Source organism: Electrophorus electricus, chromosome 10 (assembly GCF_013358815.1).
Source record: "Electrophorus electricus isolate fEleEle1 chromosome 10, fEleEle1.pri, whole genome shotgun sequence".
In the NCBI taxonomy this organism is placed as follows: domain Eukaryota; kingdom Metazoa; phylum Chordata; class Actinopteri; order Gymnotiformes; family Gymnotidae; genus Electrophorus; species Electrophorus electricus.
The window spans coordinates 12579977-12607661 of NC_049544.1; the positions used below are offsets into that span (position 1 = coordinate 12579977).

Genomic DNA, 27685 nt, shown 5'->3' on the forward strand with positions numbered 1-27685 from the left:
TCTTCAAATAGCTTCAAACTAAAGCTAAAACATGGTACTTCATTGTACTTTGTAGCCACTTTAAAATAACTCATATCTTAGTACTTTAAAAAGCTGAGAAATGCTTAGTAGTCATTTGTCACAGTATTTTACTTTAATTTTTACATTAAAGACCTAAGAGTAAAAAATAGTATGAAAATGTCTTTGTGTGTGATAGCAAATGTTGAAGAATAGGCTACTGGGTGAAATGAACACCATGTATTTTTGTGATTGTTCTGTGGCATCAGTAAGACCTCATGATCTCTCAAAGGTGCTGTGCGACTTTACGCAGGTTTAGAAAGTCTGCACTGCATTCTTCTCTTTGACCAAACCTCATCCTAGGGATTCTAGAGGCTTTTTCGATTATTATGTGTAAACCATACTGGAAATGGAGACGTCCTAAAAAGTGAGTAACACAAAAAGAACAAATAAATAAAAGATTAAGTGCCACACCTAGTGGTCATGATGGGTATTTTTAATGATAAAAAAAAAACCCCGACACGACAGCCTTCGCTGGGCTTTGAGATGTAGATGCACGGATGCTTACAGGTGAATTTGACAGCAGCACGGTAGATTTCCTTCTGCGCAGACAGCTGTATATGTTCTCTGAGCTTTCTCTATAACGTATGCTTTTTATGATATGGCATGTAATAGCGGTTTTCACCCAATTCTGTTAAATCGTACAAATACGCCATAATTTGCCTCAATCTATGAACTCGACAATATGACACCTGAGTTTCTCAGTAGTTAAACCTTTCATTAATGTGTTTAAACTGAGCTCCAATGAATATGCAGTCCTTTAACACTGGTAAATGGTACATTGAAAACGCTCTGTACAAGAGCGTCTGCCAAATGCGTTAAAATGTCAAATGTCACAGTATAAATCTGAACCAACAGTTTACTGTCATAGGATAAGTCATTAATGTGAAGTGTGCAGTACATTAATCAAGTTCATTTAGAGTTGGATTCATTTGGTCATGTCCTGGTAATATGAACTTTCTCTAATTACTGTGTTGGATCGAATGCATTCTATGGAGAAAAGAGACGAGAATTATAATAGGCATGTGGGATTAAGATGTTTCGTAATTCTCGGCGATGGTCACTTTTAATTTGAGACCTGCACTAGGACCCTGAGGAATCTCGTTAAGTCATATAGAACCAGTGAGTTTAATTGCATGTATAATCTTCGAAATCTTAAAAGGGAAAACACCCCTCTTTTGGCCGGGGGGCTTCCAAACTCTGAAAAGATCCTGGGAGTCTCCACGTGACAGGAGCAGCTATATAGTAAAAACAGGCAAGCATCAGGACCACTAGTGGTACCTCATCAGCCGAGCGGTGAAGCCTATAGCCTACCGAACAGTGAAGAAATCCACACCAATCTTACATGTAAGTTTAAATTATAATGAGATTCAGGTGTTCGACATAAAGACTTGTGGACATCATAATCAATGTGCTTGCTTACACGGAGTACCGTCTTAAGAACATTTCTGCGTACAAGAAAGACTGATAGGCTACAAATAACGGATCTCTGTCGTTATAAAAGTGAGAAACTTTCCCGCGAAAGGGATGCTGTATGCTCTAAGTCCTCTTTGGCATTCTGAAGGAACTTGATATTAGTTTCTCACGCGGATTGGACTTATTTTCCGTCGCAGGTATTTCGTTTTCTATATGTTTCTGTATCGAATATTCTCAACGTTTTCGGAAAGTGTTTGGTGATTTGTGCTACACCATAATGTTACGCCAGAATAATTTTAATTCGTTGTAAAATACAGTGTGTATTATTAATTTAAATGTATTTTTAATTGATTGAATAGATTATTCATATCGTGCTCTAGGCTATCATCCATGTTGATCGATCACCGGGTGTTTTACATATAACCTCGTTTTGACTCTTTCCGCAGACTACTGGGGCATTTTCTTATGATTATCCTTCTCATAAGCTTTTCACATGCTTCATAAAAATGACATTACTCGTTGATGATAAACTGTTTGCGCTACCCGTCTAATGAGTGGCACACTGAACTACGGACTTTTAAACTCCCTATTACACTCTGGAAAAATCTATGTATTAAACCCATATATACGGACCTTGAAGACTCTGGAACGGGAAAATCACTTCAAATACATTTGGCTCTTCTAACCTGAATCGAAAGAACATATAGCCGCCCAGATGCAGTTTCGACTTTTCTCCTTTGCTTTAATCGTGTTGAACTGTATGGACTACAGCCACTGTCAGACTCAGTCGCATCGCTGGAGAAGGAACAAAAGAGGTAAGCAGGCTGGGCGTTCATGCTTTGCATCCTCCAAAAAAATCGCACTCTGCATTGTGTTTACACACCTCTTGCTATTGTTTTAAGTGACAGAATCGTTCACATTTTGTAGCTAAACGTTCACACGTTGTGAGCAAAACCGACGTCCTTTATACTTACTGTTTTTGCCCGATACTGAAACCCAAATTTGACACCAAATTTTAGACGTGTCGTAGCCTATAGCCTAGTTGACCCTGTGTTCTGTGAAAATATTCACCGTATATGTGGGTTGTTATTTTGTGTGTGTTTTTAATGACTGAGCGGCAGAAAAAAAGCAACTCGGTCTAACATTCCCTCGCGCCTTCGCCACCTCGGTAGAAATGTTCCCACCGATTGATTCGGCTGCGGCTTTTGACTTGCGCGTGAGTAAACTACGCGTGCTATAACCCAAGCTTGTAAGCGCGTAACGATAACAGCAGGCTGTTCGTAACCGTCGGAGTGGCTTGAATAAAAGTCACGCAGCAGTCGTTTTATTGCGGTCAAACGATCTAGCCTAACTTCATTTTAAAATGTCATGAGTCACTCCTGACCTATCTCAGAGTTATCAGTCGGCGAGATGACGCGTATTGTGATGGAGCTCGCATCTAGCCAGTCTGAGAGGAGGCTGTAGCAAACCAACACGCACTGCCAAGTCTGGAACGCTCTCTCATTTTCAGATTTCTTAAGTATTCCTAGCTAACGTCTGGCGGACAGTGAAGCCCCTTTCGCAGTTTATGGCTCTTATCCAAGTGTGACATCATTGTAAATGACTTCGTTTTAAAACAACCGTTTGCCTCACCGGATAGTCTATACGTTTGGTCAATTCAAATTTTGTCAGAATGAAACTGGGAGTCTAATGTTAGCTATGGCAGATAAAATGGCTAACTGGGCTACATCTGTTTTGTACGTTGGTTAAATTTTATAACAATGTAATAATTAACACTTTGTTACGCAGGTCCATCCATTGTATCAGAGGGCTCATAACAGACGAAGCATCTTAGGCTATAGCGTACTCGGTCGTGTCTGTACATCTATGAGGAATGAACTCCGTAGTCATCCTCAGTTGAGAGCTCGGTAATGCGGCGTTGTCCATCACTTAGAGAAGACACTTTAGTTTCGGGACGAGTGGATTTTGATGAATAGGTGAATGAACACCTCCCTACTCTTTTCAAATGCATTAGGACTCCACATAGCATAAGCCAATTTTAATTAATCACATAGGCTACTGTAGCTACTGATTAGTTGCTGCAGTGTACAAGAATTTAATCCTGATGGGAAGAAATTAATGACCAGTGTGACTTTTTCCCTTAGTCACGGCAAAGAACAGGAACTTGTATGTGAGACATTATCACTTCAGTATAGTCTAGAATTCAGTTGATACTGAATTTGAGGCATCCATATGGCTGAAGAAAGAGGACAAGAATTACGACAGATATTCTCTCTTTTTTTTCCTCTGTTCTCAGAGATGTTGAACTGGGAGGCAATCATAGGTTTAATCATATGCATGACATGCCAAGGGCAACCTTAACTCCGGCTGCAATCCTTCTACTGCCCATCTGCAAATAATCAGGCAATCACTGCAGGGTACTGGCACACACACATTTTCTGCTCCCCTATTTTCTACGAAAACTGTGATCTCAGATACTCCGTAATATAATTTTCTTAATTGGATCAAACTTGCTGGCAGAGGGGAACTTTTCCTTTTTTAAAATGGTGGCTAAGGTATCTTGAAAACATGCGTGTGTGTGTGTGTGTGTGTGTGTGTGTGTATGTGTGTGTGTGAGAGAGAGAGAGGCAGAAATACATTAATCTTATGTAGCAATTCTGCATTTAAATCTGAGGCCCCCTCAGCCTTGAGAGTTTTGACTGCAGGCTGCTGTAGCCACGCATAGGCTCTGATCTGCATGTTTCGAAGGGGTGAAAGGAGGAATGGTTTCTGTTGTTTTGAAGTAACAGAGGCCAGGAGCGACATATGAAATGCTGTGGCAAGCAGCCAAGCTTAGATTTGCTTCCTTCCTTTATTTATCATGCTTTTTGAGAGAACCACCGGATAGAGAATCATGGTTCAATAGAGTCTGAAACAGTCAAATATTTTTCTTGCCTTGAGGATTTCTCTGACAGCTTTATATACAATCTTTGCTGGCACGCTGCCGTACAGAGGTATTTTAATAATTCCGGAAACGCAAGCCACATGTTCTCACTGAATGTCTTTTTGCTCTCTGATGCATCAGACAAACATTAATTAGCACGTGTTGTGACTAAAGTGGAGAAGCATAGTGTCTGAAGTGCTGTGTAGGCTTCTCAACATTGTAATGCTGACATTAGTGACCCCAGCCTGAACAAAGTTGATGGATGAATTATGAAAAATATGATGAAGCTGATGATGACTATAATCAGAAGTCCTTATTACAGATGGTGTTGGTACACCTACCATCCCCCACCAGCATCAGACTTGGCTCAACTTTGTGTTTGAATAAAACAAAACCAATGGTAAGGGCACTTCTTTACACCTACTTTGCACTCTACAGAGAGCAGAAAAGCTCCCGGTGTGCTCAGCTTGATATCATTGCTAGACTCTGGGGTGTTGGTTTTTATTTTTATTTCCTGGTTAATGATGCCACCTGCTGACTACATAAAAACCAAAAGCTCAAGTACCAATGTAGCCCAGAGGAGGAGAGATGCAGGAATCTGCTTTTCACATCTGGGGTGGAGTGGGGGGTGTTAACCTTTTGTTAAGGAATTTATTCAGAATGTTTTTGACTATGTTGGCAGTAGGGAAGCCACATTTAATTTTTTTTTAGTTTTTGGATTTTAAATAAATAAGAAACGTATACATTAATATTTGAAAATGTTGTATCTTAGGTTCCAGTGAGTAAAAAAAAAGACTTGCTCTAAAAGATGTAGGTGATCAAAATTGCAGTAAAGTTTCCAGAGAAACAGGACATTTCGGACAGAGGTATTTTATCTGCTGTGAAAGGTTAGTGCTTCTGGAGGTGAATCCAGTTTATGTAAGAAACAGTAGATGTTTAAATCATAACATTCATTCCATGGGCTTCTGAAGTTGTGAGAGTGTAGGTCAGTTCTTTTTCTTTGAGTTTTCTAACTTATAAAAACTGATCTAAATTCTGAACTTTATTATTCCTAATAATGCTGTCGGATTTGTCTTTACAAACACTTGGTTGTGAAAAGTTATGATCAGAGGGTTTTTTTGTTTCTGAATTAATAATCTGTTGTCAAGTAGAGTATTCTGCAGAGGGGCTGAAGAGTAGAATGGAAGGACAGAGGACACAAAAACCTATAAACCCCTGAAACATAAAGCGATTTGAACCAGTAACCTTTAGGTTGTGGATTTGAGGTTGTAAACCACTGCTATTTTTTTCTACTTAAATCTTTAAATATTTACATGTAATTTTGTTGTTGTTATTATTATATTTCAGTGTAGTTATGGCTTGATCTAGGGTTATACTGGGAGATATTTAGGAAGCCATTTTATTTTATAGAATATAAATTGCTCTTACCACTAATGCAAACATGATACTGAGGCATTGTGATTCTTCTTGATTGAGTCATTCTTAATTTGACTATGAAAGGCATTTGAAACAGGTTCACTGTTTTGGCACTTAATTGAATGTACTCTCAGAGAGCAAGAGAGGTGTGAGTGTGGGGGGTGTAAGGGGGTGTAAAGTCATGAAGTTTAGATTCACTTTCCAGACCTCATTAGCACATATACATGCTGTATCACTGCTTCCTTTTTTCATGAATGGCATCTGTTTCCATTGGTTGTGTGCCACTCCAGTCCACAGTGAAACTCCATTAGACCCAGGCACCATCGAAAGAGTCAAAGGTGGCAGAAGAAGTGGACCAGGAGTGCCTGGCATTTAAAGGGTGATTAAATTACTTAGTGAAGTGTAAGAATTGGTGAATGAATGGTTTGAATAAGATGATGGTACTTGGAACAAAAGAGATAAATCATTAACCAGATTAGAAATGAAAGATGGTGGAAGTTTATTTTGAGAGAGAAGGTAACAGTTTTTAAAATAGACTTTTGTGTTTTAGTTTGATTAGTTCAGTGAATCCAAATGGGTATAAAACCTCATGGCAGAGAGAGAAGAGCACATTTGAATATAGAGTGGTGTTTGCCGAAAGCTTACACAAGGTCCCAGGTTAATGGGCATAAGTGTTAATGTTGGCCTCTGCTATGTTCATGTAATATAATACACTGATTAAGTGCCTGACAGGAGGAAGAACACTCCTAACAGCTTTTTTGAAAGCAGAATTTGCCACTCCGCATTTAGAAAAAGTGAAAAGGACTCCAGAAGACATGTCTTTTAATGAGGGATTTTACATGGTGCTGATCCATTGGAAAGAGCATTGTGTGCATGCGCGTGTGTGTGTGTGTGTGTGTGTGTGTGTGTGTGTGTGTGTGTGTGTGTGTGTGTGTGTGTAAAACAGTGCCCAGTGTCCTTCACTCATTGCTGCTTGGGCCATTGCCTAGGGTGATCCTCCTATGCCACCAGCCTCAAGGCACTGGACAGCCATTTCCCTCTAACTCCTGAAGTAGTGCATGCAAGCTGTCCCTCACTTGGCAGCACAGTGCTTGTTTTATTGAACTCCTGAAACATAAGCAGAGGTTCATGATTGTAAATAGTGTGCATGCAACACTCAGGAAGAAGAGTTCTTAACCTAGGCTGAAACAGGTATAGGGAGAGGGGCCATATTTGAGGAGATCAGTTGATGAGGGTTTAGTCTGAGCTCCATCACCTGTGAAGGATTAGAGCTTTTACAGTCATGAAGTAGCACAGTATGGAAGGGAACATTTTCTGTCCCTGCCTTTTTTTCCATACCTTTCTCACCTGTGTGTCTATAGATAAATAAGTTAAATGTAACTCTCCAAAAGATATCTCTCAGCAAACTGGGGCACTCTCGGCAAGCTTCAAGTCTTTGTTTGAGCTGAGTTTACTGGTTCATCCCCAGTCTTTCAAAGAGGCAGTGTCTTCTGTCTTTATTCCCCCTGTCACCAGTAGATTTGTCCACACATTTGTCTTAGCTCAAATCACATGCCTGTACTTTACTGTGTTCTAGCACTGCTCAGATCCAGAACAGCTGGGGCAAATGTGTTCTGCTGAAGCACCGTCAATCTTCATTTAGCTGTTGTATTAATCCAGTGACAATTTAATGACCATAATTGACTGGCTGGTGATAGTGTCAGATCTGAGGGTGTACATGGGGTTGGGACTGCTGGCCTGGTGATAGTGTCAGAGCTGAGGGTGTGTATGGGGTTGGGACTGCTGGTTGGGGTGATCGTGTCACAGCTGAGAATGTGTATAGGGTTGGGACTACTGGCCTGGTGATGGTGTCAGAGCTGAGGGTGTGTATGGGGTTGGGACTGCTGGCCTGTTGAGAGTGTCAGAACTGAGAGTGTGTAAGGGGTTGGGACCACTGGCCTGGGAGAGTGAGGCGCCACCGAAATGACTCTGGCTGCAGCAATTGGCACTCTGCTGGCTTGCTCTCAGCGGGAAACCCAGTGGCATGAACTCACGATCAGACGGATTCCTCGAGCCCCATATGACCCTCTGTGGCTTATCTGGTTTTGGTTTTCTTTGTTTTCATTTACCACAATGACACCCCTTCCCCCAACAAATTAGGTTAGCTTTAGCACATTTAGAGAGACCCACAGTCTCCAGATTCAAATTTGGAGTGCCGTGTTTCCCCGCCAATGGGAATATCTCTTTGTTTGTGAGCTGTTTACTAGGGAGAAGAGAGAAGTGGTCAGTTCATGCAGATAAGCAGTGCATTTCTCCAACGTGTCTCCATTTGTCATGTCAAAGCACTTTGTGGGTGAAACATACATTTTATGTTAAAATTTCACTCCCCCCCCAATGGACTCATACATAAGGGGATATTCCACCCTCCCTCTCACCTCCCCCTTTCAGTCATTGTCATCAGAGCATCCCATATGCTGACAATTTTAAATGCCAAACAGATGGTTTTCTTTCAGCCCACATTTTACCGCACTGTAAAAAACGAACTTATTACATACAATCCACATTTCCCAATGGTGATAGGAAACTGGATCTGAAAACAAGTCTGACGTCCCACCTGAGTGAGTGGGAGATTTTTTCAACCTTCACCTTTGTTTTTCCCTCAATAGCAAGCCCCATACATCATTGAAGCCTGAGCCAAAATAGCAACATCTGCCTTTCAATTCAGTACTCTTCCCCTTAAGTAAAATCTCAAACATTTCTTTTTCTTTCCTTTAAGATCACTTAATGCTTACAGTGCCTATTGTGATAGAACAAGAAGATGATTAATCAAAGCTGAAAATTTGTAGACTTTTGTCACAGTCTGCAATTTTGGGCCAGCCCACAAATGCATAGGAATATCACCTGCTTCGTTTTTCAGTCATTACACGGATCGAACAAAATCTGATATAAAAAAAAAAGCAGTTAAAGATCCAAATTCCTTTTGGAATGCAGTTTGTACCAACATCTGATGAGTCACTGCCACACTACTTCTAGAAGTTACAGCAGTGTGAGAGACCACTGTGCTTTTTTATATAGACTAGCGACACAGCTACAAAGTAGTCACTTGCACAAGGCTCAGATTTCGTATGCAGATACATGCATATGCGTATATACATGGCAGCGTCTTAGTTTCAATTTGAAACCATAGATGTGTTCATTGAATGGACTGAGGTCACCGGCTGGTCTGCCACATGAGGCTAATGAACAGGCTAATATTTCTAATAAAGCTACTAAATATGGTAAACCAGTGAGTCACTTAAAGGCAGGACATGAAATGAACACATCAGAAACATAAGAGCTTCAGCAGTTCTGTGTCAAATGCTCACTGCTTTTACTTTATATTTCAAGTAATGAATTCCAGTCATGGTAGTTGCAGTATATCATGGATTTGCAGATTAGACAAATGGTTAGATATTTCCACCTGTGCTGAGTGTCTTTATTATTTGTTTATTACCCTGGGTTTCAACTAAATGTTAAAGTAAAGATTAAAGATGATATTAACATGAACGTTTCAAAAGTCAAAAAGTGAGTGAGGTTAACCACTGATACTTGACTTTATGTACATGTCCTGAGTGCATATCAATAAGGCCTCTCACCCTGCAACCTGACCTGTACTTGACCCATTATAATTATTTAGGGCACCACAAGCCAGAGCTCACATCCTCAACACCCTGTGTAATGTCAGCTCAGGAGAGCCAGGAGCCATGACTGGTTAATGGGCTGTCGACGGACTGTTTGGGACAGCTTATAGAGTTAATCAGCATCTCTAAGTACAGCTGCCGAGATTGAGAACTCGAACTGGTTCTACTTCCAGAATACGCATGTGCCTGTTCCTCCGGGAGTTAGTGCTGTTCGGTTTTACATTTGGGTGTGCTGTTGCTAACATGTCTCCCTGTGTGTGCTGCCTCCTGCCTAACTCTGATCAATCTCTAAAGCCTTGCTGTAACCGGAGCTCTGGAGGCCTCCACAGATGCGTACACACACACACACACACACACACACACACACACACACACACACACACACACACACACACAGCAGGCGCTAGGCACAGGGGCCTGTCTGATAGATATTTATAACCACACCTACATGGTTGGCCATGATGATGACAGGGCAGTGCATGGCTGCTGGCACCCCTCCCCCAAACCTCTAGCGTTGGACAGATAGACAGGCCCTCCCTGTTCCCCTGCGTGCTATAGGGCATCTAATTATGCTGCCACTCCACGTCGAAGCCCATGTCAGCACGCCTGCTCTTTACTCCGGGATGGACGGAAACTGGTAAGATGGAACAGAGGCGCTCAGGGCTCTGCAGGGCTGTAATTAGGCCGGCCGGAGGACGTGGACAGAGTCAGGGTCAGGCCTCCTCTTGCTGCCCTCTCATAATCTTTGTCCACCCTTAGTGCTGCTTGGCTAACTTACTGTGGAGCTTAACCTGCCCCTGCTGGCCTGTTGGGTCACCCTGCTGCCTGTGCAGAAGCCCTGGTGTTGTGTCAGTCAGGGCCATGCATGAAAGTCAGTAGAGACTCCTGGTGCTGTCTCTCCTTTCTCTCCATTCTCTCCCTTCTCATTCATTCTTTACCTTTCTGTCTCACTCTCCTTCCTCCCTCTCCCTCTCTCTCTCTCTCTCTCGCTCTCTCTCTCTCTCTCTCTCTCTCTGTCTTTAAAGATAGGCTCTGTTGGAGGAGAGGTCCTTGAGGGTCACTAACAGTAGATACACACTCTCACTGGCAACAGGCTGTTTTTTGAATACTATTGCCGGTCCATTCACCAGTCACATATGCCAGGCAAACGCGTTTTGATTGACAGGCTCTGATACATGCTCCTATACTGTAAAAGTAGTGATAGGGTTATAACATTGTTATGGCTTTGCATAAAAAAACCTTCAATTAGTTCTATCACTGTCACTAAGATGTTTCGCGAGCCTTTTGTGTTAGAAAGGCAGGCAGCCGCAGAAGCCCAGGAGGCAGGCCTGGGCTGTGTGGCACAGGTGTAGCTGTCTTCTTTGTTGAGTCCATTGCCCAGAGAAGAGCAGAAAATTGCCATTTCAAACAGCTGTGCATTATTTGGGCAAATTCATATGATTTTAATACACAAATACCTGCCAAAACAATATTCCGCCTTCTTGGCTTCAGATTGTATTTTCTCGCAAAGAACCTCTGTTGTGGTGGGATTATGCATTTTGCAGCACGAATCTTTGTATTTCTTCTCCCCCACCCCAAAAACCTGGGCTGTGCAGCAGGAGCCAGCCTGTGGTAGAGAAAAGGCATGGGGCAGGGAAAACTAGCCATCAGCATTTTTCAGATTCCTGCTTTTTTCCCCCTCTTGGTTATCCACTTGTATTACATCTTGGCTGACTTTTCTTCAACTCTGTGCTGTTTTATTTGGACCAGAGCCAGGCCTCAGGAGTAGCCTGTCTTCTCTTGCGTAAACAGCTGTCACAGACAGGGGGTCGGGGTGGGGGGTGGGGGTGGGGGGGGGGTAGATAGGTGCACACAGGCAGAGGTCATGTGTAGTTTACATGTGTACTCGCTAATGGTTTCAGTGATGCCACTGCCTGACCCCACATTCTACATGTGTAAGGCCTGGAAAATGTGTCACTTCAGTTAAAACATAGGTAGATGCTGATAACACCGCTGCTGAAATAGTTTTATCAGTGGGATAGATGACTCTCAGGGCAGTGGGGAGCTGTGTGTGTGTGTGAGAGAGAGAGGGAGTGTGTGGCAGGGCTCTTTGTGTAAGAGGAAACAGCTCTTGGCTGCAGCAGGTCTGAGAAGAGTGTGAATGGAACGCATCTGTATGGGTTTCATTTATATCTACAAGGTGTGTTGCGTGTCTTCACCTGCAAGGTAGGAGTTTAGGTCAGGATCTGGAAAACTCATAATGACACTCAGAGTGCATGTGTCATCTCAACCATGTGTGCAGGAAATAGCGAAAGGTGTCATTTTACCTTCATACTATCTTAACCTCCTGGTGTGAGTACTGTTTTCACAAATCATTTGCCTTTTTCTTAAAAATGCTAGTTTTTATATAACCTCTTTGACAAATATCTTAGAACTATATTGAAGTTTATTTTAGTGTTATAACTGCTTTCTTTATATAAAGGCAGATTGGTGTCTTCAGTTTGATTTTAAAAAAAATATTTTATGTCTTGAGACATTATGTCCTATCTGAAGCCTTATTTCCGTGTCATGATAGTGAGGTCTGTGGAGAATAAAGAAGGTGCTAGGAGTCATGTAACTGCTGGTGATGTTTGACAAACCAGAATGCCAGTATTGGGCATCTGCCTTTTGAAGTTCTGTCTGAGTGGCCAGGGCCATATGTGTGAGTCGGTGCTTGACTGTCTGTGGGCACCCTGTGGTGCTCCACCCTTTTGACCCTGCGGAGCATTTCTTAGCTGGCCTCTCGGAGCAGGTTGGAGCTAGCCTACGATAGGAGCTGGTGAGGGAATCTTATTAAAGGGTAATGATGTACAACTGTGCAGCAGGATTTGGTTTCTCAAGGATTGCAATGGATGGATGAAAAGTTTAAGGCTTGGGAAAGAGAGAAGTCTTGGAGTTGGTGTGTATGTGTGTGCGTGTGTGTGTGTGCGTGTGTGTGTGTGTGTCTGTGTGTGTGTGTGTGTGTGTGTGTGTCTGTGTCTGTGTGTGTGTGTGTGTGTGTCTGTGTGTGCATGTGTGTGTGTGTGTGTGTGTGTCTGTGTGTGTGTCTGTGTCTGTGTCTGTGTGTGTGTGTGTGTGTGTGTGTGTGTGTGTGTGTGTGTGTGTGTGTGTGTGTGTGTGTGTGTGAGTAGGGGTGTCTGTATAATGTACAAAAACCTCAAAAGGGTCAGGGTTCCCTGCTGGTAAGACATGTTGGGTGTGGTGTGGGGATGTGCTCTGGGATCCAGTGGCCCAGAGGCGGTGATGTGGAGAGGGAAGACTCAGTGTATGATGATAACAGTCCCAGACTGCTTCACTCATCAGTGGCTAAGGTGCCGGTGCTTCTTCCTGCACTCAGCACACAGCCGGCTCCTGAAGAACACCATGTGGGAGTGAGTTATAGCATGCCGAGCACATCCAGTTACAGGTGTGAAAATTAGGTGTGAGTTTTATGTGTGATAAATCACCAACAGGTGTGCTAATTTGAGCCATTCCATTTCCCACCCTTTCTAACTTTCTCTCACTTCTCTCTCTCTGTCTCTGACATTCTTGTTCCTGTGCCTCTCTTTACACTTTCTGTCTTTTCTCTTTCCTCTGTCTTTCTCTCCTTCTCTCACCTTTTCCCCTCTGCTTCCTCTGTCTCTGGTTCTCACTAGCTCTTTTCAATAGTGAGATTAACACTATTTTACTGCCCTGGGAGTTACTTGAGAAGTGGTAAAGGTCCAAATCATGCCCCCCCAAAAAAAGGAAAACACAAAACACATGCTTGTGTCACCTCACACAGCCTTTGATGGATTACTGTGTATATTACCTACAGTTCCAAGAGGCTCCTGACCTCCCAGCACCAGTACAAGTCATTCTGGCCTCCCAGCGACTTTCACATGAATTGGTACTCTGGTGTGTCTGCGGAGAGCTTGGTGTGTCTGCGGAGAGCTTGGTGTGTCTGCGGAGAGCTGCGCCTGAAGACGTTCCGTTGTTTTGGTACTTAAGCAGACTCTGTTGCACCCTCAGTGGGAATCAGGCTGGTAGGTAGCCCTGGAGCAGACAGGTGTGGTGCAGTCCTCCCGGCCCTGTTTGGATGGTTCACGATACTCTTCCCACTTTAGTATCAAGCAGTTCACAGTATGATCACTGCAGCTGGAAGACTGGGTATAGATAACTGATTAATGCAGATTTTAATAGCTATTAATTCATCAAGCCCAAATACAAGAGACTTTGCATTTCAGTAACAGCAGTGTTCTGAGACACAGCTTTAGTCACTTTCGCTCAGACTGCAGGCTACCTGTTGTTTTTGGACACGTTTTATATCAGATAAACCAATTTAAGCGCTGAGATCCAATCTGAGATCCAATCTGCAAACCTCAGTGTCTGCCATGCCCCCAGGCCTGCAACCCAGGAATGTAGCTAAGCTATTAAGTCCATAAAACCAATGTGTTTACTCAGACACGTGCTGCAAAATCATTATAAGTGGTGGGTTTGCCCTAAATTGTAAACATATGCATACAGTACGAGCTGTTAAAGAAAACTGGAAAAATAAAGGCTTGAATCCCAAAATCCCGACTACTTCCAGCTGTAAAGTAGTTAGAGGCAATGGCCATATTTTCTGCTAAACTAGGATTGCAGAGTGCTTTCTGGGCATAATGTGCCCTGCCTGCTCAACCACCAGCACCAGTCCTCATTTTTTATAACTATAGTGTAAAGTGATTTGTACCAAATGTAGGTGGTTTAACATCATTTTTCATATACTGCCCCAAATAGCGCAGAACCGTACAGAGCTGCCAGGGACACAGCCATGCTTCAGGTAGACCATCTGAAAGTTCTGCTGAATGGACATGAGTCCCAGGCACAGGCAGCAGAAGCATTTTGTCATGCATTCAGTTCATTTTTCAAACTTTAGCAAAGATCTTGATGACATAACATCTGAAGTCAGAGAAACCAACTGCACATTTCTTCTGTGGTGGACTGTAGCCTTTATAATGATGCCTTTTAGAAGTGCACTACCCAAACACTTTCAGGAAAGTTACACATACATGGTTCTGTTGGCAAACTTAATTTTCACCGCAGAGCAGAGACCGCATAAGAAGCCTGTGGGTTTAGCTGTTGAGGGCTGAGGTTTACCCAGTCCTTTGGCTGTTTACATAGAAAATTTTCTTGACATGATTGTGAAGCTATTTAATCTTTTTTTGTGAACAGGTGCATATTTCTAGTTTTCTTTCTTCATGTGCACTATATTCTCACTTGAGTTTCAAGAAATCTTGTCTTACATTTTTTTGTGAGGGAACTCTTGCTGAAGGCTGCTCTGCTCTGATGTTGAATATTCTCTCTTTTGAAGATGGTGCACTTTGCATGACTCTCGTGCAGTACAAGTTTGAAAAGCAAATGTGCTGTGCTGTGTGAGGCTCTCATTGGAACATTCATAACTGAATAGGAGAGTATGGGGGGGGGGGGGGTTCCTCTGGGCCATGTTCTTGAGTTGCTTACTAATGACACCACATCTGTCTTTTACACAACTCTCACTAATTGGATGAGCACAAAATGACCCTCAGTGATGTGGGTAACTTGCTTTGTGTATGTGATCTCCATAGGGAGTAGTTAGAGCTCGCAATCACAGAGTTGAAATCGCAGCATTTTATGGTTCTGAATTTGCAGAAACTTTAAATGAGTCATACTACACTATGTGGTTATAGAGACCAGCGAGGGCGTGAGAGCAGTGTGTGTAGGGGGGTGTTGCTGTTATATGTGCATGTGTCTAGGAGAGAAAGGGAGGTAGGAATGAAGGTATGGAGCCTGCCAAACCTTCCCCCTCCCCCCATCCCAGGCAGGGCCCTGGCAAATGCAGTCGATGCCCATCACAGTTGTTTAGAAGTCATTAAATGTACCTGAGGCCGAGCTCTCTGCAGCTGGGTCTTGCTATGGCACTAATTGCCCTTTATCACCATTCAAAACAGACTTTATGCACTAAACCTCTTTGGGCTGAATGAAAGCAGCCCAGTCCAAACAAGCCGTTATGCCTCACATCTTGCACCCGTGATGTACACAAATGAGGGGGCGAAATGTGGAGCTCATCTGAAGTCATCTCCCAACTTCCCCATTACAGCCAAGACAGAGGAACAGTACCACAGAATTATGTTGGAAGGATATTTTACCCTTAACAAATTGGATTTTAGTTCTCATTGCCTTGAGGCTTGCGAACTGAAATTATTGCGCCGTTTGTCTGCACTGATGTTTGAGGTCTCTCTGTAAAGTACATTTGGAGCTGCTGCATGCTGATTACTCCAAGGTCAAGTCACATCATTATTAGTTCCGAAAGAAAAAAAGTGTTGTCCCCGTGACGAGTTATACATTCTCAAACCGGAGAGAAAGCCTGAGGAATAAGTACAAACACAACTAAGAACAAAATAACAAGGATAGCAATCCAGTCTTACTAAGTAAATCAAGACCTGTAGTCTGTACCTGTAATCAATTAGTCCAGATGCATGTCTCCCACAGGCACCATTCTAGCTGACAGACATGCATCAGATTTATTCTGATGATCAATTGTGTCGCTTTCTCTAACATCACTTTCACACTGAAAATTTTTAACAGTATTTTCCTTGACTCTTGGTCATTGTAAAGCTCTTCTGTGTCTTTTTATTTATTTGTAATCTTTAATGGTGATTTTGACTCTAGAGCATTTGGCACGTGTCGATTCTTTAGATGACTGTGCTTAAATTCTAGTCATTGATGTTTTGTTTGAGTGGCATTTTTAAACTAGGTTATGTTGGAACTATGTGATGGGGAATACCTCACTGAGAGGTAGGTGTCACTTTTTTACACTATGGCGGTATGGGGAAAATATGCCTTAACTTGTGTCATGTTTTTTTAAATAGCGCAAACATCTAAGCTCTTTATTTCCATTAGCTCTTGGAATACAATGTCAGGGTGTAAAAAATAGGGGAGTTCCTTGATTTGATTTAGAGCAATAATTTCTTCTGTAGAATTCCACAATACACACATTGTCAGCATAAAGCACTCTCTAGATATCGGTGCAGGTGTAGAATATAAAAGCACACACTCCCACAACTCTTGGTACAAAAAAAAAAACCACTTTACAGCAAAATTATGGTTATCTACTATAATTCACTGTAAGCCAGGACTTCCCAGGCACCAGTGCACTTCGACTGTAAGAATTCTACTATGCCTTAAAAACATGGTCCATGACACGGTTTATATATGAAGGAAGGCTGGCTTGCACAGTTTCTCTTAGAAGCAGTGTAGCATTATAATGGCAGACTGTTTATGAGTGAGACACAGACTTTATCCACTAATAGCCTCCAGTTGACATTGATTCATGTGCAACCATAGTTCGCTATTTATCTCAGGTTGAACATGAAAATGAGTTGACTGTTGAGTATGAAATAAGTGCTACTGATGCATGTGCCTTTGGTTGTGTCCTTTCCTAGATAACTGTCTACTGAATGTGAAAGGTTGTCTTCAACAGTGATCTTGGCATAAGGCCATACTTTCTGGTTTAGAATTCAATCCTCTAGAGCAATTGATGAAATCTGTGGGGGGGAGGGGGAGGGTAAGAGACTCCAGTCATAGCTGTCATAGCCTCAGGTATGAGTCAGTTGGCAGTGGAAAGATTTCCATAAAATGTGGAAGCCCTGTGTCCTCTAAGGCAGCAGTTGGACACCCCTGCCCGAGACTGGTTGAGTCTGATCCTTCCTCCAAAAGCTCACTGCAGCTAAAACTAAGGCCCCTTCAGCCATTGGCTGGGCCTTCCCCTTGCAGTTTTCCGTCACTCTTGGCTGCGGTGGTTAGAGCGAGCTCACACCTGCACGTGCGGCCGACACAAGGCCAGGCTGCATGTTGCACAATGAACAGCAAGCTGAACGATTCCTCACAGTGCACATGCCCAGCAGGAGCAGGTCGTGCTAGCCACAATCAATTACGTGAAGCAATTAGACTTGATATCTGTGTTGCTCAAACTCACAATGATTATTTATTAAAATATTATTAAATATTTTGTTGAAATGGATGACTGGGCTGGTGGCTGGATGAATTTAAAATAATTACACATTAGTAGGAAAGAAGAACAGTACCACCCACCAGCTAGTTAGTCGAACAAGTGGCCCAAAATTAGCCTGCATTTCCCACCTCTAGCCCCATGCTGGACCTGGTTTCCTCAGTTCTCCATGCTATGATAGCAATCAGGTCTAAAGAGTTTAGGTTGGGGAAAGGAGAGCTTGCCAATTTGCTGTGAACGTCAGGTTACTATAAACACATCCAAAGTGTACACCATATGTCTGCATTTATGCATGATGCGGTTGGGTAGCGATGTGTCCAGTTTTGTTTCCTCATCACATGTTGAGAGTCCAGAACATGAAACAGATAAACAGAAATTTTATATATCCTTCTTTGTTATCACTGCCATACCAATTACCTAGTGTAAAAGCAGCAGTTTTAATCTCCTTTGGTGTCAGTATCAGCTCTGTTTGAGAAGCTGAGCTGCCTTTGATATTTGCTTAGGGTTCAATTTCCTGGAGGCAGCCACTCAAACACTGTTTTTGTTCTAATAAAATATGTAATGACTGAATGAGATGCACTATTTACCTTGGACAACAATATATCCAGTGTGGTATATACATGTGTATACATTGCATGTCTGGAAAGACTCACAGGGCATGTTGATAGCTTGATAGCATTGGGTACTGTTAGATTACCTCCTGCTGTATTGTTGTTTCCAGAATGTATGTTATTTCAGTTTGGTTTTGTTCAGTTTAGTTTAGGTTAGTTTACTTTCTAGATGATGGAAGAGGTATGGTGGGGTGCGGAGCAGAAGATGAAGGTTATAAGAGGTGGAGAGTTGTGTTCACACTGAGCGGTGGCTTACCCAGAAAGATCACTGAGGGATTGGTACAACACTCACACTGAAACAAACATAGATTCTGCAAAGGCTCAGTATAATCTCTCTAGAAAGATTCATATGTAGAATACTTATCTGTGAGCAGGCTTTAACATTCCCATTTCTCCAGTCTAAGATAATAAATTTACATTTATCGAGGTTGATTAACAACTAGATTCTCTCTATAGCAATTGTCCCTTGATGACCGTAATCTTAGTTCTTAATGAAAAATATTCTGTTTTTTAAGACTGTCCTTAAAAAGAGGTTAGAGATATACTGGTCACCATAGTACCTTTTTCTGTTCTTTCACCCACAGTTCCTAGCATGATATTTTATAAAGTATTGTGGTAGGTCATCCAGTTAGGCATGTTACCCTGTCTTGGCATGTAATATTTAAAACTTGGCTCCAATCAATAGCAGTGTCTCTCGTTTGCAGCGATTGTGTGCGCCCAAGGACATTTTCCTGTAAACTGGACACTAAGGAGTTTACATTAGGAGACGTTGACTGTGGAACAGTCTGGTTGTTACTGGCTCCTTTGTCTCCCACCAGCAACACGATCCTTCTCGTAGTCACTGTGGTTTTGGGCTTTCAGGGGTTGTCTCAACGCTATGCTCAGGAGTTAAGCCCTGAATCAAATCAGTGCTCTGTTCACATGCAAAATAGACTTTTTTTTCTAGAAATGTAGAAGAGGTTCACATAAATGACTATTTCTTGATTCATTGTATTTCTTTTACTAGGAATAGGTGAAAATTTTCTTCCACAGATGTACTGCTGGACAATTATAGCTATTGAATATAGTATCATGCCTTTTAAATGTGCCTTGTAATTCTACAACCTACAGCACCAGACTAACAGGCCTAACTGATACCCCTGCTTCTTGTATCATTTGGGCGAGTGAGCCCGCAGTGTGCCTTCATTACCCCGTATAACCAGGATCTGTTTTCTCTTGTGTTTCAGCTAGCTATGTTTACCCAATCTGCAAAGGCTGCTCAGTGTGTTCGAAGGACAACGGGTGTATGACATGCCAACCTAAGCTCTTCCTCTTCCTGCGGCGTGAGAGGATGAGGCAGTATGGAGAGTGCCTCCACGTCTGTCCCTCAGGCTACTACGGCACCCGGGGCCCCGAGATCAACATGTGCTCAAGTATGATCCGCTCCCCTCACTACACTGCATATGTATGGTTCGAGGACACTTGAAAACACACACACACACACACATACATGGATTTTTTATTTTTAGCGCAGCTGCATGAATGATCTCTAAAGTCCTGCCAGTTCAGCTGGGCGTGAGATGGATGGTTTTTGGAGTCGTCAGGCTAAGTGAGCAATATTGCCACTTGGCTGACATGTTGCGAATTCTGGAAAGTGTGACTTAGAAATGAAATCAAAAGCCTCTCACACTTCTGAGCAGATGGATAAAACCTTACATTTAGGCGAGCTGACTGTCTGTTTGTGCAATGAACAAAAACAAACAAGAAGCCTAGTTTGAATTTAGTTTCATGTCCAGCCATCATGAGATCTGTATGGACATCTGGATCCAATGCAGTTCAATATGGAATCAAGTGGAGTGGAATCTGATTGGTTCCACATTCCACTGGAAGCAACTGAGTGACAGCGCTGTGCTCCAGTATCCAATAATATTTAGTCATGCCTGGATGGTTATATGATTCATTAAAACTAAATAACTACCATTTGAAGCTTCCTGTCTCCTCCCAACTGTGAATTTTGTTGTGGAGTCCAGCTGATGCAATCACTATAAAATCTCTTAGCTCACGCTTACTATTTGTCAAACTAGGCTCACTTTTTTTGCATTTTACATTCTGTGGTTATATCAGATGTAATTGCAGTATTTTTAGACAAGCTTCAGGTGTTGGCAAAGATCTTCTTGTGAAAACAGAGAAGAACTTGAACCCAATGGGTTTTGTGAGGTAAGGCCATTACAGATGTGACTGAAACAGGCACCCAGAGGAGTGTGTCAGGACCTGCAGGCCCAAGCACCCAGACATCCTGGGCTTGCTACATCTAAAAAAGTCACTTCCCTGCCTTAGTGCAGTGGGGCTTCCAGTTTTAATCACCTAAGATAACCTTCTGCTTATAAGCTTGTGGTATAAACTGAAGCTGCTATCCTTGTGGAATAACCTCTAACCTTGCCCCACTTCTCCTCGTCTCCACAATAAAAGAGCATGCTGAGGAAGGCAAGAAACCCTTTGTTTTCTGACAGTTTACAATTCTGTTTTGCCTGGATCCTCACCCCTTCCACGTCCTCTGTGAATTTTGATTTTAAGCAAAAGTGATGTGTGGCAAATTAATCTGGGTTCCTTTTGAGGGGAGCTTCTCCCAGAACAAAACCTCACATTGTCACGTGGTATCAGATCCCAGCACAAAGCCCACTTTGATGTGATCACAATTTCAGTCATGACTTCATAATCCAGCTTCGCAGTTGACCCTCCCAAAGTTACATTCTTCCTGTCATCTTAGCTAAGATGTTCATGTCTGTCAGCCATAACGGGATGTTTTTTCAGGGCTAACATTAAAGCTAATTGCTGACTTACTGGAAGTGATTTTAGGAATGACACACATAAACTGTTACAAAGTACTGTCCTAATTTGTCCACTCCTCTGCTTATTCAACACCTTACAGTGCTGCATTATGTTGACTTAGACATGTTTTTAAGAAAAAAACAACAACACTGAATTCACTTAAGAAGCAGCTGTTTATTATTACATTTAAGTGTGTCTGTGTGATCTTATCTCACTGAAAAATACTTTGCAGACTGGCAGGCTCAAGTGAAAGCTAAAGCCAAATTAAAGCAGGTTCACACTCTGCCAGTTGCTTTTTCACTAGGAGCCGGAGGGACAAGCAACAGCATTCACATCCACCTGACCGAGCGCTCAGAGGGTGTTCTGTCACAACAAGCCCTCTTCACAGAGTGCAAGCTTTGCCCAGCCAATTCCTTCTCCTTATGTGGGAAGATGGTCCAGAGCAAGGGGTCTGTGTGCTGCAACTGAAGCTAACCAGAGAAAGAGATGGCAGGCTAGACGAGGGCTAGCAGGAGAGATAAATGCTGGAAGAAAGGCACTGAAGGAGCGAGGAAGAAGGGAAGCTGCTATGCTGAGTTTTTCCAGCGTTGTCAAGCCAAAGGCCTCGCTTTCATCGATCTCGAAGCCTCCCTTTCTGCTGCCTGTCCTCCCGAGTGACTTCCTCCCCATTTTAACTGTGTTTTAACACACCGTCACACCACACCCACCTCCTCTTCGCTCCACACACTCTTACTCACAATGCAGAGGCTGTAATGAGGTTCAGATCCTACCGGTGGTAAATGGAGAGTCTGATACCAGCGATAGCTTTAACAGCTGTCATCAAGACACTTATCAGGTAATCCATCTAGTTCATCTCATTTGTCTTTCTGGGTACAGCGCCGTACTGGGAAAGAGAGAAGCATATGGAGAGAGGGCGTTGGATAATGTAATCATTCTAAACATCAGCTCATGTTCATAACATTCTGTTCTGGCTGTGAGTTATTCAAAACAGTCCACGAGGACTGCAGTAGATCTCATTCTCTGAGAGGAGGACAGTAGAGTTTACTCCTTCTGATCTGCAGAATTATAAATTGATTTTACTAGTCATCTGCTTGCTCACATAGTGAGCTGGGTGCGGAGACATTGCAAAATGAAACCTTCCAGATATTTCAGCAGGCAAGCCATAAAAATGTGTATTAAAACATTCAGGTAATGTGTAACCTGAATGTTTTAATACACGCAGTTCATTACAAATGATTTGATTCACTCAGTGACATGCTGAATGATCTTTGAAGTCTAAGAAATCTAAGACACAAAGGTGAGGGGGGGGGGGTGAGAGAGAGAAAGAGTCTTCTATACAGGTTCTTTTTGTTGTGACACACTCTCTATATATATCCACTGTTGTGTGAAGTCCAGTCTATCCTCCTTAACAGCATAGGACATTTTTTGAAGGACAATTTTGATTAGCAGTATCCTTGAATATCCTGTCACTAAGTTAACATATCACTAAGTAATGAGTATGTCTCAAGTCTTGATACTCCCAAGTCAATAAGGGCAAGCCTTAAGTCAAGTCTTCAGCACTTAACTTGCGTGTTAAACCCTACATGGAATGTCGGAAGAGAACTCCCTCACATTAGGCTTTCACTATTAGCCTTATTAGCTCCCTATTTTTAGTTAGCTAGCTAATTAATTATTAAGTAAACTCATGTATTTAGGCAAAGACTTATTGTTCTTTGTGTAGCTTCAAATGTCAAAGTTTGATGTTGCATCTTCATCAGTGTTCTTTACCCCACAATTTGCATGTTGCAGTTCTTGTTTTTATTCACCAGCGCATAGTCTTTATAGTTTTTATTTGTGGCAGCATCTGTCAAGCCTGCCCAAAGTTTTAGGGCACAGTCACATGCCAGAGCAGATGATTCCACCAAAATTCCACATGCAAACCATGACAAAATCTGCCTGTGATAAGTTTTGCCAAGAGCAGAGTGGATTTTTATATGCGGTGTTTGGTCAGGAAGTTATTATTGATTTACTTTCACTCTTATTCTTTATTTATTATTATTATTTTTTATTACTGATCAATATTAGCGGTTACCTGCTCTGGCAATTCTGTAAATCTGTTATTGCAATGTGCTCTAGTTATTAGCTTCTTTGCTAGCATGTCTGCGTAGAATATTCATCAGCAAGCAATGTCCTATATATTTGTACATCATATTGAAGAATTCAGTAGAAATGGGCAGTTTTTTAAATCATTGTAGCTATAGAATCTGCTTCACCATGTGAACAAACCCTGAATGTACACTGGAGCCCAAGAGGTTGCCAGTGACTGGCTCCAGAATTTCTCTGGTTGCTATGTAGATGTAGAATCAGAGCTGAGCAGTTCAGTTCGCTAGAGTTACAGCGAGTTCCAAGATGGCATTATCAAAGTCGGTTATATGACACTGTTATTTTGACTCTTGGAAATAAATAATGTTGAAAATGGATTCGTGAGGCATCTCAAGTTTTTTCAAGTCTAAAAGCTTAAGTCCAGTTCCAAGTCAAAGTCGAATTGCAAATCTTTTATTGATATTGTCGTGTTGAGTCATAAGTTTTCAAATTCGCTACTCAAGTCCAGGTCGTGTGACTTAAATCCACACCTTTGGTAAAATCTATTAATAAATGCCATTTTTGTAGTTCTTGCCACTTTGTCAGTGTTTGTAATGGGGATTGCAGGCATGTCTGTCTTTTACATATGTACTGCAAGCATTGGCATTTTTAAGGGACTTTTGGGGAATTCTGTGCTGCTGGGCTGGAAATAAGTCACAAAAATTGTCCAGTACCCAGTGCCCAGAAACTATGTACCCAACAGCCATAAAGGAATCAGCGATAATCCCACAAAATGCCCATCTAAATCTGCCACAGCAATACACCCCTTTGGTTATGAATGGGCTGTTCTGTTCATGGTGAAGCTTGCTTTTGGCCCCTGTGCATGTGCAGACCATGGTGTCAGGCAGTGCACCTATACCTAATCCATCAGCACTTGTGCAGAAACAGTGCAGAAAGGGTTTGTTGCAGATCTGTGGCTCTATGAGAGTATCCACTGTGCTCATTTTATCCTGTTTTGGCTGGAAGTATGCTGTCTTGGCATCCCCAGAGGTTTTTTGCCTGTTCTGGAGATTACTGGGACAACCAACATGCCTTTGCAAAGCTGAACTCCACAGGGACGGTGCCCATCGTCCCTGCGAGAGCTCCAGGGAAACCCACAGAAGCTGGGTGTGAGCAAGCAGCAGCGTGTTATATGCCTTCAGCAGCGTCTGCCGAGAAAAGCAGCTCAGAGGAGCCTGGCTGCCCCAGCTGGTCCTGCTGAAGAAAAGATGGAAAATGTGGTTTGATCTCCCCCCAAGCCTGGCAGGGTGTGGACAGGCTGGTTTGAGCATGGGCATCCGTTCTGCACCAGAGGTCTGCTGAGAGTTTCACGTGACCTGCTACCCGAATTTCAGCTTTTGTGTCTTTTTTTTTTTTTACCTGTAGCTCTTTGGTCAACTTGTTTTACAACAAGGTGTACTTGCTTAAGGTCCAATGAAAAGTCTCAAAATTTAAATTAGCTCCATTGTGACACTGGTTTGAATGTGCGCAAAACATAATTTGCAGTGATGTTTTTGTGTGCATACATGCATGATGAAAATATGAAGCATGCGCTATCTATACCAGCAACAGAGGAATTCTAATTCCAGATTTCCAGAGTGTACCCTAGACATGTACTGTACGCAAACCCATGTACCACAAAGATAAAGCATCAAAATTGAGCAGTATTATATCTATGAGGTAGGGAGCAGGACCAGATGATTTCACACACCTGCTTTTTTTGTCCTCCTACTAATTCCACTGAAGTTCAGACCGAAAGATAAAGCTCTTTAAGAAGTGGCAAATTGGCTGTACTGGACTTCCATCGGATTTGCACATGTCTGTGACAGATCGGATGACCTCATTATTTCTCATTAGTTTCCTGAAGGCATATAGACTAGGCTTTAAAGGTGGCACAGAGGTTAATCTTGCGGAAAGACCACCTTTTCTCAGATGTCTGCCTGACTGCGGCACATCCCAAGAAATTCAGATGGTATTCTTTCCCTGGGATCTGTACGCCCATCCTGGGCCATGTAGTCAGGACTTTCCTTCTCAGAGAATCTCCAAAACACTGCTGCCAACAATTGTTTTGTTGTCTAACACAAACCATCTCCATCATTCCACAGTAATAGTCTATGCAGAAAGATTGTAACACATCTTTGAAATAGTTCCAAATGAGGCTGTGTAAATACTTGTATTTCCATATGTGTTCTTTTGAACCGTTAGTATGGCTATCTGTGTTCCTGCAGATGAACTGCTGGACTAAGTAACAAAACCATCAGAGTTTGGACAAAAATAATTTCTTGAGGATACCTAAAGGAAATGACTACTGACAGCGTAGCAAATTTCTTTATATTTTAAGCACAGTGCTAAAGTGGCTGATGATTTTTCTGCCACTGCTATTGCTGTTGACAGCTTTCAGATTAAAGTACAATTCTGTTTGAAAGCCTATTTAGCTTTAACTATAAGCATTAATGGACTCTAAGTAAACATAGTAAATATATATGGTAAATATAATTTTTACTTAATGATTTTTAGTTACGTTTTCCAGCATGTAGGCTGTTGTTCACTAATAACTCCTTGTTGCTCAGGAAAGGTGCGTGCCGGCTTTTGCTTGGAATTTTCCCCCCGTATCTTTGTTTTAAATAACATATTTTCAGGTTTTGACAGGCTCACCGTGGCTGGCGTTTAACGGACAGCGGTGATTTATTAGCTGTTACTCTCTGTCATGTGCTGGACGTGTAGGGACATCAGACAGCTCAGAGCTCTCATTACGCGGGGAACAAAGGCACGCTACATCAGCCTGTGTGGCCCGTCCCCTTCACGCCAAGATCCCTACAGCACGCCGTAACCCGACCATCTGAATCGCATGTTTATGAAACAGCGCTGGGCTGTTGTGGTGTCGGGTGGTGGGATGGTGTGAAGGCGGTGCATTGGAGACAGAGATCTGAGGGGAGGATCTGTTTACTCTGACTGCATGCCCTGCATTCATATCCCGTAGTGAAGGCATGAGGTATTTAAGGATTGCTAGGCCTGTCTTGTGCATCATGTGTCACATGAAAATGCTCACCGTGTGGTTTTCACAAAAGCCTGCTCTTCTCAGAGCGTACGCTCCTCCATTCAGCTCCTGTTTGATGCTGCTACTGCCGCACACCCTTTGCTTATTGTTTATTGGTCCATTGCGCCACAGATGGAGCTGTGTAATGGTTTGTAGAAATATAGGTGGTGGTAAGGATTGTTGCTGAGATGAGTGTCATGAAAGGTGCATAGTTGTGTGTGTGTGCAGGCGGGTTTGTGTGTGTGTGTGTGTGTGTGTGTGTGTGTGAGAGAGAGAGAGAGAGAGAGAGAGAGAGAGAGAGAGAGAGAGAGAGAGAGAGAGAGAGTGTAAATGTGATGTGAGGTTGTTTAGATTGGTTGGAGAGAGGGTGAGAGACCAGAATGCCTGCTGGATGCCAGCTCTAAAGTTCAAAGTGAGAGAGGAAGGGTTTCCACACTATTAAAATTCCACCTAACTTGATGCATTTTAGCATGATGATAGGCTCAGACCCACAGAGCGTCAAAGACACAATCGTCTCGTCTTTTTTTCTTTTAGAGAAACTGAAAATCTGTACAACATGCATATTCACATTCAAACAGCAGGGCCATCTTATAGCGAAAGAACGCCAGAGTGGATACCACAGAGATGGGAAACAACCTAATCCAGTGGCAGAGAGCAGGCCTATAATGGCTGTAATCTGATACTCAAAGCCTATCAGACGATCAGATGAGCATCATAAATTAGACAGCTCTAGGGGACTCCTTTTAATCATGGAGCCCAGTGCGTCTCCTTGTAGGTGTGGCTCATGTAATTTGGCTCTGTCTGACATGCTATTTGCAGAGCTTGAGCCCAGTGCCACAGGGCCACTCCATGTGATATGCTGCAGCAGGGTGGGGCGTGGGAGGAGGAGCGGGGCACACCAGATGCATTGGCCGGCCTCGGACATCGGTCTCCCCGAAATGTGTGAACCTCACCTCACTTACCAAAGCAAGAGCTCAAGCCGCAGCCATATTTAAGTATGAAATGGAGGATCAGAGGTGAAACAGAAGTTCTTCGGCTCTTCTGTATTTGGTTGTGAATATTAAATGAAACACTGAAGTAGTGGCAGCACCTACCCTTTGCATTCAAATGGCCATGAAAGTGAAAAAAATGAAAAAGAGATCTTCTACTGTTGTGTTGTCTCCCCCTCCTAAAAGGGGTCATGGTGAGGTAATCCCTTATGCCCCCAGCAATGGAGGTTTGCACAAACCCAGCCGCACTCACGCCCGCACTGCCCAGCAAAAAACATCTGTCAGAGGAAACGAGCAGTTTCCCTCTGCCCTGGAGGGACATTTGCAGGCATCAAACTCATTTTTTGTTAACCATAATCTTTTCACAGTCCCTCTCTTTGCCTAGATCAGCTCCAGATGAGCACATAGTGATTCCTGTGCTCACCAGTGGTTTTTTTCTGTCTCTCTCATTCATTCATGTCTTTCTGTAGGGTGCAGGATAGAGAACTGTGAGACCTGCTTCAGCAAAGAGCACTGCACAAAATGCAAGCCTGGCTTTTACTTGCACAAAACCAGATGCTTTGAGAAGTGTCCGGAGGGATTTGCCCCTCTAGATGACAGCATGGAGTGTGGAGGTAAGTCACCTGGACAGGACGCCAGCCCAGACACAATAAAAACATGACAA

General features: G+C 42.7%; 1 protein-coding gene across 1 annotated transcript in view; it reads left to right on the top strand.

Moving 5' to 3' along the window:
* Nucleotides 1-1361: 1361 nt before the first annotated feature.
* Nucleotides 1362-27685, top strand: part of rspo2 (R-spondin 2) — a 41846-nt gene continuing 15522 nt past the window's right edge. Inside the window, exons 1-4 of the mRNA XM_027024278.2 lie at nt 1362-1670; nt 1920-2288; nt 19314-19499; nt 27492-27635. Of these exons, the coding sequence (XP_026880079.1) occupies nt 2189-2288; nt 19314-19499; nt 27492-27635 (430 nt within the window). The 5' untranslated portion in view covers nt 1362-1670; nt 1920-2188. The remainder of the gene's footprint in view (nt 1671-1919; nt 2289-19313; nt 19500-27491; nt 27636-27685) is intronic.